Source organism: Taurulus bubalis, assembly GCF_910589615.1.
Source record: "Taurulus bubalis genome assembly, chromosome: 17".
NCBI classification, from domain to species: Eukaryota; Metazoa; Chordata; class Actinopteri; order Perciformes; family Cottidae; genus Taurulus; species Taurulus bubalis.
The window spans coordinates 14,186,580-14,201,811 of NC_136605.1; the positions used below are offsets into that span (position 1 = coordinate 14,186,580).

Genomic DNA, 15,232 nt, shown 5'->3' on the forward strand with positions numbered 1-15,232 from the left:
AACATGCTTTGTTTAACCAACAATCATAACAATCGTATTCAGGATGTTTACACCGTAAATAAGTAATGCACTATATTTTGTGAATAATCCACTAATGTAAAAAAGTCTGCATGAAGGTTCAACCACACAGGACTTGTTTGTATCCTTTGTAAAACCTAAATCAACGTTGAACTGATTTGTTATGTAACGTCCGTACTTATGTAACTCCAGTTACTTTAACCCAAACCACAATCTCGTTGTTTTGTAGCCTCAAAGGTTTGCAAAAATGCACTGATCCCTCATGTTCCTGGACATTTGTAAGAGTGCATAAAAAACTTTTATTTTAAGATATGATACTGCTATACAAAGATATGTTTTCTCATATTCTGCTTTGAATTGTTATTCCTTGTTTCTTTTAATATAACATATATTATTGTTCTTCAGCATCCTGTATATAGGATATAACCCCAATCAGCTCAACTCACTGTATATACTACAGAATATTAAAGGAAGATTAGTTTAATCACTCATCAGTTTCAGCAATACTGGTAGTGACACTGGTACAATACAGTTTACTGTGCTTGACAATTTTACATGATATATAAAGCAGCCTGTAATGTCGTTCTAATGTCTTTGTTGGCTGAATGCAACAGCTTCTTGATAGCAGCTAATGTTTTGGAGAACGAGAACCGTTCACCCTCGTAAGTAAAGGGACTGAAAAGACGACCTACCATCCGCAGTTGGGCGCTTTGATGAGCTCAGACACCCCAAACGACATGGAGCCCATGAAGTCGTTACGGGTGGTTCGGTCCCAATCCCACACCTCAATGGACAGACGGCGGTCCTTATCTGATGCTTTGAGCTTACTGAATAACACATATATACACACAGGAGGAAAAAGTAACACGCAAGGACAGGAGACAGAGAAAAATGAGTCCTTCAAAAGTCTTCCTTTGATCTACTTTCATTTTGTAACCTTATACCGTGAAGTGTTCGTTAACTCACAAGCTGAAGGACTCGTTCCAGCAGGGGTTGAGAGAGGAGCGGATGGTTCTGGTCTTCTGTTTGGTCTCGTTCTTTGGGTCGGGGATGAGCTTGAGTTTAACGTAAGGATCTGATAGACCATTTGGATCCATAGGAATCAGGTTCCTGGCTTCACCCACTAGAAGATAGAAGAGAAGACAGGGAGAGAAAGTGTAACTGTGTGTTTGAGACTTCATGACTCCACACTGATTCAGGGGTTAAAATGCACAGAGATAGCAGTGAGTCACCGCAGGTCCCTCCGAGGCCTGACGGCAAACAGAAAAGATATGAGTTTCAGTCCAAACTGAATTACCTCCCTGTACTCTATACATGTGTGGATTACGTCATGCAGTTACAAATCACAATCTGTCTGTGTAGCATTGAGGATTTGGCTGGCGAGATTCGTAGTCATTTAATTCTTCAAAAATACTTTAATTAGGTAAAGTTCAGAGTTAAACTGCTTGTGTTTTGGTATCTTTGGCATCAAGTCTTTCAACTGCCACTCAGTAACGTAACATTGGTTTCTCGCGGTTCTCTTCCTGGAAGCTTTTGTATTGGTTCAGACAAATTGGATCTGGTATGACGACCCTCTCTGCCACTGGCTGTTGTGCCTGCAGGTGTTGCAGGTGGGCGTGGCCGAGGGTCGTCAGGAGAGTGGGGACACCTGTGCTAATTAGTGGCACTCTCTTAAAAGGCCCTCTGGTCTGAGCTGGTGCCTGCTGTCCTGAGACACCTGTTTGGCTTTGGTATTCAAGATTATGGTTCGTCTCTGCACTATCCAGCATTAAACGCACACATGCGCCACTGTTAACCTAGTTTGTGTTTTATACCACCCAAGTTCACTAAACCCTTTTTTGTTAAACTACTCGTGTGTGTGTGTCATTTGTCATGGCCGTGTGGCGTGGTTGAATAGCGTTGATGTAGGAAATGAAGGGAAACTAAATTATTTGACATACCATAAAATAACATACTTGTTCAACTTTGTGCTTGAAAGAAAGGTATCAAGTATTTGAAAGTCAAAAAGTTTAAACTTAAAATCCAAGTGAAGTTGTAAATCTTTCAACAATCAAAATTGTCTCATGATTGTGACTTGAGTCCACACCTCTGATGGTCAGTCACGGTGAACAGGTATTGGATCCAAATGCATAGGGTTGAGGAGGCAGCCGAGATGTAAAGTTTCGTTTTGGCCTGTCCCCTGAGGTGATTTAAGGGAATGAGACTCAGGTGGGCGGGGCCAGGCAGAGCTGATTAGGAAAAGTGGGAACAGCTCTGCACAGGTGGACTGCCAAGAGAGTCTGAGGCCATCTAGTGGACAGTTTGAGAGTGGCAGGTCAGGGAAGCGAGAGTATCATATGTGACCTGAGGGAAGTGAGCAGGCGCTGGAGACAGGGCCGAGCAAAACAACCAATCAGCCAGAAAGTCCCGTAAAACACACACACACACACACACACACACACACACACACACAGATCTCAGTGTTACTGTCCCCAGTCACTCAGCGAATGGCTCATCAAATCAGACACCACATACGGTGACAGTAGGTGCTGTGAAGCAAAACAATACTTTCAAAATTCACTTGTGAAACTGCACCAACTTGTTTATAACACTGGTGGTGGAAACAACTGCAAAATAATACTTGCACTATAAGACTGTCTCACACACACACTGTTGTAGATTAAGACAGGTGATGATTAAACTACACTCTTCTTCCTTGTAGTACTTTCTCTCCTTCATGGCCAGGCAATAAGTGAGCAGATGATGTGAGGGACAAGTGACGTTTCTGTGTGTGATGACTGACAAATGGAAAAAAAAGGAGTGTTGTTACATAGCAACAGGAGGACGGGGACGGGGTGGCATGAGCATGTCATTTTCACCATGGCGACAGCATCTACTGTAAGTGGCCAATGGGCCAACTCCAGCGCCGCCCCACTCAGCAACATCTCATGAACAGTACAAATATTTCATTATTTAAACATTGACAGAAGAGAAAAGAAAAAAACAACTGAAAACCTGACAAAAGTATCACGCCCGGAGAGCAGAAACAATGCAGATCACGTGAAATCCTCTAAAAGCGTGTTTATCAGCTGCAACCTTCCCACTCTGCATATTTTAAAGCAATCACACACACAGAGGACAAAGGAGAAAGAAAAAACTGTCATCTGAATGTTTCAGGGAGTCAGTGTGAACTTTCACACGAGGACTCGTTCAGTGATATTCTTCGTTAAAACAGTGGGAATGTATTTCTGCTACAAACCATAAATATCCGTCGACTGAATACAAAGCAGCTCATTTAGTTCTGTGTTTGTGAGATTTTATCTGATTTTGATATTTAGCTGATGTTCAGTAAGGTTAGTAAGAAATAGTAAGAAAATGGTTTTAAGGGATGAAAAGTTATGAATTATAAAAAAGAACAATACAAACAACGATGTAAATTAATAGAAACAAAAACAAACTAAAAATGCCCAAAATCCACTTTTTCTTTGCTGTTTTTTTTAAATTTTCTATGATATTAGAGTGATTTTCTTTTTAGTTTTGCACTTTGTTTGTTTTTTTCTGGTCATTTTACAGACCAAAAGGTTAATTAAATCCAATGTCAAAATTGTAAATAATTTGTTAGTTGCTGTCCGCACTGGATTTTCTATTTTGGTCATTTTTCCTATAGGTTGGTGGGACTTACTTTATCAAACACTGTCCCAAAAAGAATAAATGGTGACAAATAAGCTTTAAATCATCATCTTCATCGAGTGAAGATATCAGCTAGAAGGAGATATTATGCAGAAACATGAATTTAAATATTAGCATTATGCTTTCAATTTAATACTATATTTATTTTTAAATTGTGAAATCTCTCAAAATTAAGTTCACATTTATTCCCCCTTCCAAGCAGTAGAGGGCAGTGCAGGTCTCTCACTCACTGAGTTGTGTATCTGACAGAAGAAGACAGAGTTAGAGCTTTTACCTTGTTCATGAATGTGCTTCAACCTCATTGTTCACTCCTTATCCAATAGAATATCTCATCTACAGTAATCTCTCTCTCTCTCTCTCGCTCGCCCACAAGCCTACACACACACACACACACACACACACACACACACACACACACACACACACACACACACACACGCAAAATAAAGTAAGAGGAGCAGAAGGAAAATTTCAGCATCCCACGTTCTCATCTAAATCCTCCCCTCCGCTGGCTGTGGCAGCATAAAAGGCATCAGTCACTTCCATGGCAACGCTGGCGCCATACAGTGCCAAAGCAACATCAACACGCCGTAAACACACTAATGAGACAAACACACACACACACACACACACACACACACACACACACACACACACACACACAGATAAACAAACAGAGGACGATGGATAGTGTGTGTGCAAGTTACAGTTTATGTTTCTGTGCTCTTTTCTCTCACTCACTCACACACACACACACACACACACACACACACACACACACACACACACACACACACACACACACACACACACACACACACACACACACACACACACACACACAATGGAACATCATCAGCAGTGATCAAGGACCACCTCTACTGTCTGCGGTTGCTTAGATACAACCAGAGCTGCTTTCCTTCAGTATCCTCCTCTGCTCCTTACGGTGTAGTTACAAATAAAATGAGATGTATGTGCGTGTGTTTTGTCTCTTTTGATGTTCAACACACATGACAGATGCAGATGTATAATGTGTGTTAACTCGAGGCTTCACCGATCTACTATCACTGAAACAAGCCTGCTGTTTTCATCACGCAAAAAGCAAAACTTCTCTGCTGCTGTCGTTCATGAGGGACTCAGCAGTGAAATGTTCTGCCTTGTTACACTAAAACACAATAAGAAAGTGCACTGGCACTTTCTTATTGTTTAGAGCCCTGTTGTTTGGAGATAATAAATGACAAAGTTCACGTTATTTCTTCTCCAAAATGCTTATTTATTGTCTTATATCTCAGATAATTTCTCTAAAGGGCCAAGTGTTATTTCCCTGCACTTAATGCTTCCAGAACAACTGCAGACAATAAGGCTGGAGTGAAAACTCGCGTCTGCACAAAGACAGTTAATCATTTCCTGATCTTTTTTAGTGATATTTTTGGGAAACCCAGAAAGAAGAGGAAACATACATCCGAGGTCACAGTATCGCCTGTATCTGGGCTTAATAAAAAAATATACTCCACAGTTAAAAATGGCATATCATTGCAGGGGCTGCAGTGGGCCGACAGAGTAATCTCTCAAAAAAAGGCTTTGCAATTCAAATGTGTTGTTGCATAACAATGCCATGTGCAACCAATGAATGCCTGATAATCTGAAGGGGAAAGCTGCACGGCCAAACGGGAGCTGGGTGGATCCCTGCAGTGCACTGTCAGGGATCTGTCACACACACACACACACACACACACACACACACACACACACACACACACACACACACACACACACACACACACACACACACACACAGTGGAGGGAGAAAATTATATTACGGCTTCTATTTGTGGTTGTGGTCGCTTGAAGAAAGTGCAATCAGGAAACTCAACAAAGGCTTAAGAAGGAAATGTTCACTGATAATAAGTGAGACATGAGTGGTGTTTTACTACTTTGTAAATTTCCACCCACACTCTCTTCATTCAAGATTCATTGAGCTCATTTTTGGGTGAATTATTGAAATTATTGTTGTTTTATGTAAAAGTTGACAGTTTTAAGTGTTTTCTAAATGCATTTGTTAGTAATTGACTGCTCACTAACCCTGCCCCAAACAAATAATGAAATAAATCAATTACTAAATATTAGTAAATATTGAATACATATAATATTTCATATTCATATAAATATATAATTACTGCATTCAATTGTTTTGTCATTTAATATCTGTTCATACTGTTATAGTTATTGCAGTTATTTTTTTAAATTGTTTTGCTTAAAACTATATTTATAAAATAAAATAATTGTAAAATACAACATTATCACATTCTCTGCATAAGACCCAATACTCATGCTCCAATCATAGAGACATAAAGTACATGTGATCCTCATATTAGACAACAGCCTAATATTATATATGTATATAATTAACTGTCAGTTGAGGAGAAAAATAATGTGCTTCAAACCTGAGGTGATTATGTCAGCAGTGGGAAATTACACCCTGAGTCAACCGCTGTGTGCTCACTTTGTCCCGGTCCTCAGATGCCCTGTGAGTGTGTATGTGTGTGCATGTGGGCTGATTATGGAGGGTCGTTTGCATGTTTGTCTTTTCTTACAGCTCCAGAATAAACCTCTGCTCATGGCCGCAGGTTCTTTATGTCACTTTTGCTAAAAGAGACGTTGACCAGGAAGAGGAGTAAAGAGAAGGATGAAGAAGGTAATTAGCGGGGGGAAAAGAACAAACAAGGTAGAGGAAGATGATAAGAGACAGAGGATGAAGTAGAAGAAGAAGAACATTAGAGCCAGAGGGGAAAGGACCAGTCACCCAACTGGTTTCAGTCGGTAGAAAAAGAGAGGACGATATAAAAAAAAGGACAGATGTTAATGTCTTATCGAGGGAAAAAAGGAAGGAAGATGACTGAATGGACAGGATATCACAGCAGGTACGGAAGGAAAATAGATGGCAAGAGGTCGGGAGGAAGACATGCTGAGGAAGACATGCTACGGTCTCGAAGGAACAGGTAGAAGAAGATAACAGGAAATGTCAATAGGAAGGAGAGGAGAGATGCAGGGAAGAAAAGAGAGGAGGGGGTTTAGAGAGAGAGAGAGAGAGAGAGAGAGAGAGAGAGAGAGAGAGAGAGAGAGAGAGAGAACCCGAGATATGTGTCTGTTTTCTTGGCTGGAAAGATTTAATCAAGTTCACATCGGTGCGGTGAACCACAAAGCTCCTCCACTTGTCTGTGGGAGCTGGAGGGGAGCCGGAGAACAAGCTGAGGCTTCGCTGTTCAGACCGCTGCCATTTGAGAGGAGAAAAACACAAAACACTGCAGAACATACACTTCCTCTGCCGTCTAACTCTCCTCCGTATCGCTCTTGATCTTCTTTTCTCTGTCAATCACAGTCCGTCTCAACTATTACAGAAGTTTACGTCTGATTTTCAATCCTTTTAATTTAATTAGTATACTTAAAAGAGTAGGATAAAAAATAAATAATAATAATAATGATAGTTTCATACAAAAATAATACCTCTCAATCATCACTAAATTGTGTGGCGGCGACCTGTAAATTCTCTTTTCTTGTCATTTTTCTGTGTTCAGGATGTTTCTGGCTGTCAACTTCTATGAAAACCCAGAGATCAGGTGCCAGATTGCAAGCACATATCCAAGAGGAAGCTATGAAGACAAAGCACAGAAAACATTTAAATGTAGCAGCGCAACAACAATGAGAGGGAATCTGGAGTTGGATTTCTCCCGCTGGCGACATCAAATCCTATTCATTATGCCTAATAAGCTATATTCCCAATATCCAATGTCCTACAAACTTGCTGCTTTGATTCAAGATCATTTCAAACCGCAGGCAGCTTTGGTCAGTAGGAAAATAAATATCTCTGTACAATACCAAACAGTAGATAGACAACTGCAACAAGCTGGTGAACATAGTGGAGTGTTTAGCAGCTTAAGAGCCCGATATTTCTATAATGTTTGTTCCAAATTAGCCCTGACATATTCAGCTGGCCTGATCCATGAAACCAATATGGCATCAGAACCGCGCAGCTGTGCACAGTCGCATGGCAGAAAAGAAACGTAGCGTGGTGCCACTTTTCACCTGGAGATAAAAATACAGCAAGCTGCACTATTTCTGCACTATTTGTGACCTGTTATAAGGAGGCGTGTCATGTAATCATGAATATAATTCAAACCCTTAATTCACCCTTAAGTGGTCCAAATATATTGTATACATACATATGTTGTACACATACTTGCTTGTGTATTTATTGTATGTGGCATGTGATTTGTCTTTCAGCGTAATGATATTTCTTTCTTACTACAAATTACCATCATCTTCAAAAATTACATACTCTCTTAAGAAATGATCAGTATGAGTATTGTATCACATTACAAAAAACACACATGACATGCTGCCGGGTGTTTTGGTGTGTGTAAGCATGGAACTCAAGGACGACACGAGAGCTCACATCAATCTCACGTCTTATAGTTTAGTTTCATCTGAGTCCATTCAGCCTAGGACTGCTGAGGTAACCATGTCAACGAGACCATCGCCGTCGTATTCTGCCTCGTTTCCATGTAATTAAAAATAAAACAGTAATATAAAACTGAAAAGCAGAGAGAAAAAATGCTGTAAGCTGACTGCGAGACTCCTTTCCTCAACCACAAACACATTTTTATGAAAGCAATATATTTCCAAGTCAATCACATCTGCCATTCTAACCCTGCTGTCGCCGGAGGTTATTCCGGTTTGATCCCCCACTGAGTTAAAAACACTTTATTGCGCTCAGCACTCATAATGCTCCCTGACCACCACTGTCTCGCCGTGTTTGTGTGTTTGCGTGTGAGACAGAGAAGTGACCCAGCAGCCGTTTCTCTCCCTGCCAAAGGGGGTTTAACGCTCCAGGTGCTGCTGTTGACTGACAGGATAATTTGGAGGTGTTGAAAATACACACACGCGTGCGACACGCGGCGATGACTTCCATTGTTTCATGCTGATGCAAGCTATGAAGTTCTGTGGAGGGGTTTTTATGTAAAGTTACAGTTTCAGCTTTAAGTTGTTATTAAGTTGAAATTCAATTTGATTCACTGTGGTTTCAGGTGAAAACGTCTGAAACCACATAATGCTTAATTCCCTTAAAAAACAAAAACATTAAAACACATGCTTCTGTGATCATAATTGTGTAAGAGCAATAAAGTTGGAGGGTCACATGACCTTCAGTTCTGAGAGCTGCCACTAAACAAACAACCTCTCGGCCCCCTGCTGGATTAGCTCAAAAAGTGACATCTGGTGCAGTTTAATTCAGTTGACAGAGAAAAGTTCCTCAGCCTCCTCTCAGTGTCCCTGAGTGAGTGACCCCTTAAAGCAAGCGTCTGGCTACAGGCAGAGCAAACACAGTCTTTCTGTATAGTTCATGAACACAAGTCTTTGGAGGCCAAAGTTATAAATATTACTATAGAGATTTATTTCAGTGGTCTGAAAATCAACCACTCACAAAAACACACACACACGAGGGAACCTCTTGCTCACACCACTCCGAGCCTGAGCTGAGCTAAAACTACCGCTGATAAAGAAAGAGGCCGACCTGTGACGTGTAGCCGGTCCAAGCTGACCTCGATCTTGAGGAAGAGGCGACCCCGACGCTCCGTGTGGTCCGTCCCACACAGGCTTGGCACGTTGACCACACACTGGTTGTGCACGTTCATGTCGCAGGCTGGAAAGAGACAGAATGCAGAGGTGTGTTGAGTTCATCTGGATGAGACTTTTTTAGGAGAAAAACACCTCTTTCTATTACCCCATGCATTTGAGGGAGGATATATAAAAGGAAGGATATGCAAGTGTTAGATTGCACATTATGCTACATTCAAACTTTTTAAATGCAATTTGTGATGCACTGTTTGCATGGAAAAAGCTCTGCCTTTGGTAGAAAATGTGCAAAAGTAGTTAGTGTTTTGTGAAGGGGCGGGGGACTTGAATTAATCTTATTATTCTACAGAGATCTCAATGACAGCAGACAAAGAGTGAACACAGGACAACATTTTACAAGAAGCTTTGCCTTGAATTTAAAAAAAAATAATGAATAAAAGATTAATACAATTAATGAAAACATGTTCTTGGAATATTTTAAAACACCAACAAAAAGAGGACAGGGAGTTGTGGTTCTGTACTCAGTAAACCTACATCTGGTGATTCATTTATAACTTTTGTACTTTCATCTGCATACACATGGGCCGTATTTATTGAACTACTTCATAATGTAAAACTTCGGACTAAAGAGGTTTAGAGCGCCTGACATGATGAATTATACATAAATAACCAATAAGATGCAAGGATTCATTATTTAAAAAAAACAAAAAATCCTTATCCATTTTGTTTGTGGTATCTTATTCTGCAAACATGTTATCTTCTGAAGTCTTTAATATCTCCTCAAGCAATTAACAGTCCTTTTTATTTTATTTTTATAATATATAAATAAGGATGTCTGTAATGGAAACAAAAATAAAACCAAACTGGAGCAGGGAGGAACGTTGGTGCTGGTTGAGAGGTGAGACATGAGGGGAACATATAACAAGAAAAGAGCAGACGATGACGATGGTGATTGCAAACAAAATCAATTTCAGCTTTATTCTTGTCGTTTGCAACCTTGAGGAATAAACAAAACAAATGTGGGTTTTGCAGCTGCAAAAATATAAATTGCACATATTGCTTCAGATATAACTTATTATTCATCGTGAGTCAGTGAGTTTAGGTGTGTGTTCACCTCTGTTTCTGTGCTGCAGTTATTTAAAACCTATTCTTTTCAACTTGAGCCACAGATGTTTACTTCCAAAATATCATGTTTAGCAGTTTTATAAAGATCTTGAACTTTGAAAATGTGTACTTTTTAAAGCACTAAGTCTGAGTCTGTTACTCAGTCCCATTGATAACTGATTGTTTTCCTTTTGGACCCACAAACAGATACACAAAAGGCTGCAGACCGAATGTGGCCAAAGATTTGTTTTGGAGGTGTTTCAGTGCAAAAATGTCAAATTGAAATGAGTGAAAACAGAAATTAAAAGAGCCACTGCTTTTCCTCAAAGGAGACATCAACAAGTAATCACAACATTACCATAGAAATGATATAATCACTGAGAGCAGATGAGATCATCACCATTCAGTGGACTATAGCAGCTTCCACTAACACACACACACTTGGACAAAGCCGAACAGATGAGGGGCCAGAGGGGAGAGAGAGCAGGCGTTAGTTCTCCTCTTCCCCCTCCTTTCCTCCTAACCTTCCCTCACCCTCCTCCTTTCTTCCTCTCTCTACTTTCCTCCTTCCTCTTTCTGTCCTCTTCCATCCAACCATCCATTTCTCCTGCTCTCTCCCCTTTTTCTCCCTCACCAGACAGGCTTGTCAGGCTGACATGCTGGGAGGAGACAAGGACAGACGAGAGGATGGGGAAGCAGCTCGTAATAGCGATGGCCTCCCCGCATCATTTTGCTCTGGTGTGCTGCCATCACCATCTGCAACGAGGCCGCCACCAGAGACCCACTGATGGATGGACAGAGTAAGAGGGGGGAGAGGGTGGAGGATGGATTGAGTATGGAGTCAGGAGGGGACAGAGGAGGTAAAGTGAGGGATACAGAGGTGGAGAGACTAAAAGTAAAAGTAAATGTAAAAACAGAAAGGAGAGAAAAAGAGGGGAAAGTATGTGAGGGACAATAGAGACAAGAATTGGGAAATGAACAAGAAGAAATGGGGGGAAAGGAGGATTAAAATAAGTGCAGGATGGGGGTCATACTGTACATGCAGAGAAAGAAGAGAAGAGTTGATGGAGGAGTGTGGGTGGAAAGAATGGGAGCGCAGAGAGGACTCAGCAGGGCAGGACAGTGAATTCTGCCTGGGCTGCAGATGTGGCTGAGAGCGGTTCACCAGTCTATTCCCATCTGTTCTCATTAGGGCCGACCAGTGCAGCACATTCGAAACAGGTACACACACTGACAATTTCAGTTGCATCATTTAATTAGTTTGAAGTGCTAAATAACACTATTTATGATTTTCTCTCAGTCAAGGATTTTTCCATTCCTTATTTTTTTATTTCAAATCTCATATAAAATATATTCAAGTTCACGTAACATCTTGTCGCTGCTTCCCTTTCAATTGCATACAATTATATTACTTCTGAATAGTGTGAAAACTCTGAGAAAAGCATTTTGGTATTTGTGAGACTAAATTGAATCAATTCATCTATTCATAATTGTTTCGGTGGATCAGTTAATCCTTTAGTCTGTAATGTGCCAGTTTGTAAAAAATGTCACAATTTCAAATAATTCAAGTTTTTAAATGTCTTCTTTTGTCTGAGTCCAAAATGCAAACATAGCCAGTTTACTTGATATATGACGAAGCAAATCCTCACATTTAAGTAGCTGCAACCAGCGAATGAGTGATTCTTTTCAAATCACATGCCATCATACAAAAAGCTTTACATTTAAGTTTTCTCTCTTGTGCTGGACAGACAGAAATGTTCAGTGACTCCTCTTTTTCGCTGCAGCAGCTGCTGACCAAATACTTTTCCCACAATACACACAATACACACACACACACACACACACACACAGACAGGGTGTGTACTCACTGTCACATTTCATCCCCTGGTGGATGAGTCCGTACAGCAGTGAACCACAGTGGTCACAGAAGGTGGGACTGCCATATGTGTGGATCTTGAACTTGTGCTTGCTTCTGGGGTCCTGGGCAACAAATAGAGAGATGGGAAAACCATAAAATAGCATTAAATGACAAATTGTTTTAAAGGAGGGGAACCGTCAGGGCCCTCAAGACCCTCAGAGAGAACCTAAGATATTCTAAATGATAACATTAACGTAACATTTTAAAGTAAAATACTGTTCTTTTTTCTTTGAACACAACCTACCATTGCATTTCTTCTAACAACACAAAGTCAAATTAATTATTTTTCTTGAGCCCTCAGATAAACATTCAGAAAGTTAAGAAGAACCTATTTTATCTCAACTGTAATGTTTTAGAACAAGAAGGGGCGTTACATTGCAACATTTCTATGTAAGGGAATAAAAATGGACCTATCTCACAACATCTGTTGATTCCTCTACTGTTTAATGGCTCCCCCCAGAAATTAACGGAACAAATTATTGAATAGTTTCCAAACAGAGCAGATTGTTTGCCTCATTAAGACACATACCAGTATTTCACTTTCATTTCTCAGTAAGTTTTTAGCTGTATGATGCATCATATCCATGATATCATCGGTGGACGAGACTTTCGCAAAGATAAAAATAAATGCTGTGACCTCAGGGTTCTCTGACCTCAGGGTTCTCTGATCTTAGGGTTCCATGCTCTGACCTCAGGGTTCTATGCTCTGATCTCAGGGTTCTACAGGCTGTACAGCGCCAGAAACTGTTTATCTTGGCTTGAACATCTGGCATTGAGGCTGAGTAAATGAGCAAATGAGGATTGATGCTCCAAGAAACAGAAACGGGAAAGGAATATAACAAGTATAATGTGTTCTTTACCACATGTTCAAGCTTCATTTGTTGAAAATTGATTACTATATTCTCCAGTCAATATTGTGATAATCGAGGTTAGCTAATATCTACAATCACCACAAAATAAACATTGTATTTAAAGCACAACAAATGAGGGTGGATAAGCCCCCACCAGTGTCGCCTCCATCACAATGAAATGTGTCAGAATGGCTGCATGTGTAATTATACAGGCCACTGACTAAGTAAGTGGGCACATGTCGTTAAAAAGTGTGTTCTTTTCCCAAGCATACGTGACAACAGAAGAAGACGGAGAAAGAGATGTAGAGGGGAAGTCTGTGTATGAGAGAGAAGGAGTTGCCGGGTTGTGGTGTGATTGGCAGTGAAATGAGTCAGTGGTGAGAGGACCCCTGAAAAGTCTCATTAACATGTACTTAGCTCGCCTATTTTTGCTCCTTTCCTACTCCTTTGCCGGAGGATTTTCTGGAGAAAAACATATATGGCACAGTCGTCTCTCCTGGGTTTCTCACCCAAACCATTTTTGCCTCCTGACTGCATTCTTTTCAACTTTTCAATTGTGGGACGTTTTAACAGTCCGCCAGGGCCTGCTAAGCCTTCCCTGCTGGCCTAAACAGGATCACAAAGTTATAGCTATTTTATAAATTAATTATTTTTCTCATTGCACAGCTCCTGTCTTCCTCTGTTGCTCTGCCTTCAGCCTGCAGCCTGCAGCGTAGTGCAGCTGGTTTTAAGGATAGTCCAACACCTGATCGAGTCTATGACTCTTCTGACGGTGATCTCCGGTATAAAATGTGGGCTGCTGGTGAGGAACAGTACGAGTGAGAGGCAGGTAGAAAAATCCACGGCCCGCCACTGCGTTTTAATTTATCTTAAAAGAGAACAGAGACCTCAGAGGATCTCCCTGATCTCTATTTATTTCTCTATCAGCCCTCTTCTGTACTCCCTTGCCCTCCAAGTGTCTGGACAGTGAACTCTGGATGTTTCTCACTTTCATGCCAAACCTCTCTCTCTCTCTCTCTCTCTCTCTCTCTCTCTCTCTCTCTCTCTCTCTCTCTCTCTCTCTCTCTCTCTCTGTGTGGAGAGAAGCATCCTCAGACATCTCCCTCTATATGTTTTCTTCCTTTTAGTTTGTGTCAGTGTGTCTCTGTCTGTGCTCTCCTCCCCCTGGGATCCATGGGTGAAATTGAAATAGCAGCGTTTCCACTCAGTCATCCTGAGACTTTGACTCAGTGCAGCCAACCGCAGGAAGAATCCGGGTGTGAAGACATAATTTGCTCAGCACCTTGGGCTCCTGCATGTGTGTGTGTGTGTGTGTGTTTGCACGCATGCATGCATTTATTCCACCCTTCTGGACATCTCAGAGCCTTGTGTTGGTACAAAACCCCAGAAAAGGGCACATGCACGGTACAACCCAAACTGAACAATTGCTCAGACACGCACAAAAAACTGTCCAAAAAATGATCTCTCTCCTTGCCCTCAAAGCCCAGAGAGATTATAATATACTAAGACAACACAAAAAATAACCTCCAAAATAACAATACAGTTGAACCAAAATATATCTCTACATATAAGCTGTTCTCTCCTGCAGCATTATCTCCAATTAAAAAGCCTCTTTATTTTTACCAGGCCCAAAATGTTTCAGGCTTTGCCAAAAGAAGAAAAAGAAAACAACATATATGAGTGTTCCTCTATAGTTATGCTGTGTTTCAATTAAATGGACTTTCCTCCACATGTCCTTTCTTTGTTTTGATTGCGTATCAACCAGAGAAAGAATATGCATAATATTTAAATGTGCAAACACTTGAAGAGGCAGCACTCTTGGCAGCTTTCACCGAGGCCCACGCTGCCACAATGAACTCAAGTGAATACACAGTTCTAGACGCTTTTGATTTCTTCCAGCAGAGAATAAATCTGATAATTTCTTTGACACCATGGAAATCATGTTGCATGGTCTCATTATGTACAGTGGTCCTTTTTACACTTCAGCAAACACATGTTCAAAACAGTTTCTTCACACAGAGGTTGTGGCTTCGGGGCCCTT

The 15,232-nt window shown here is 40.8% G+C and overlaps 1 protein-coding gene across 1 annotated transcript in view; it reads right to left on the reverse strand.

The window, feature by feature from the left end:
• Positions 1–15,232, reverse strand: part of prkcab (protein kinase C, alpha, b) — a gene marked incomplete at both ends in the record, with an annotated part of 89,759 nt that overhangs the window by 13,006 nt on the left and 61,521 nt on the right. The window contains 4 exon segments of the mRNA XM_079233421.1: positions 711–845; positions 985–1,141; positions 9,257–9,385; positions 12,291–12,402. Coding sequence (XP_079089547.1) covers positions 711–845; positions 985–1,141; positions 9,257–9,385; positions 12,291–12,402 — 533 coding nt within the window.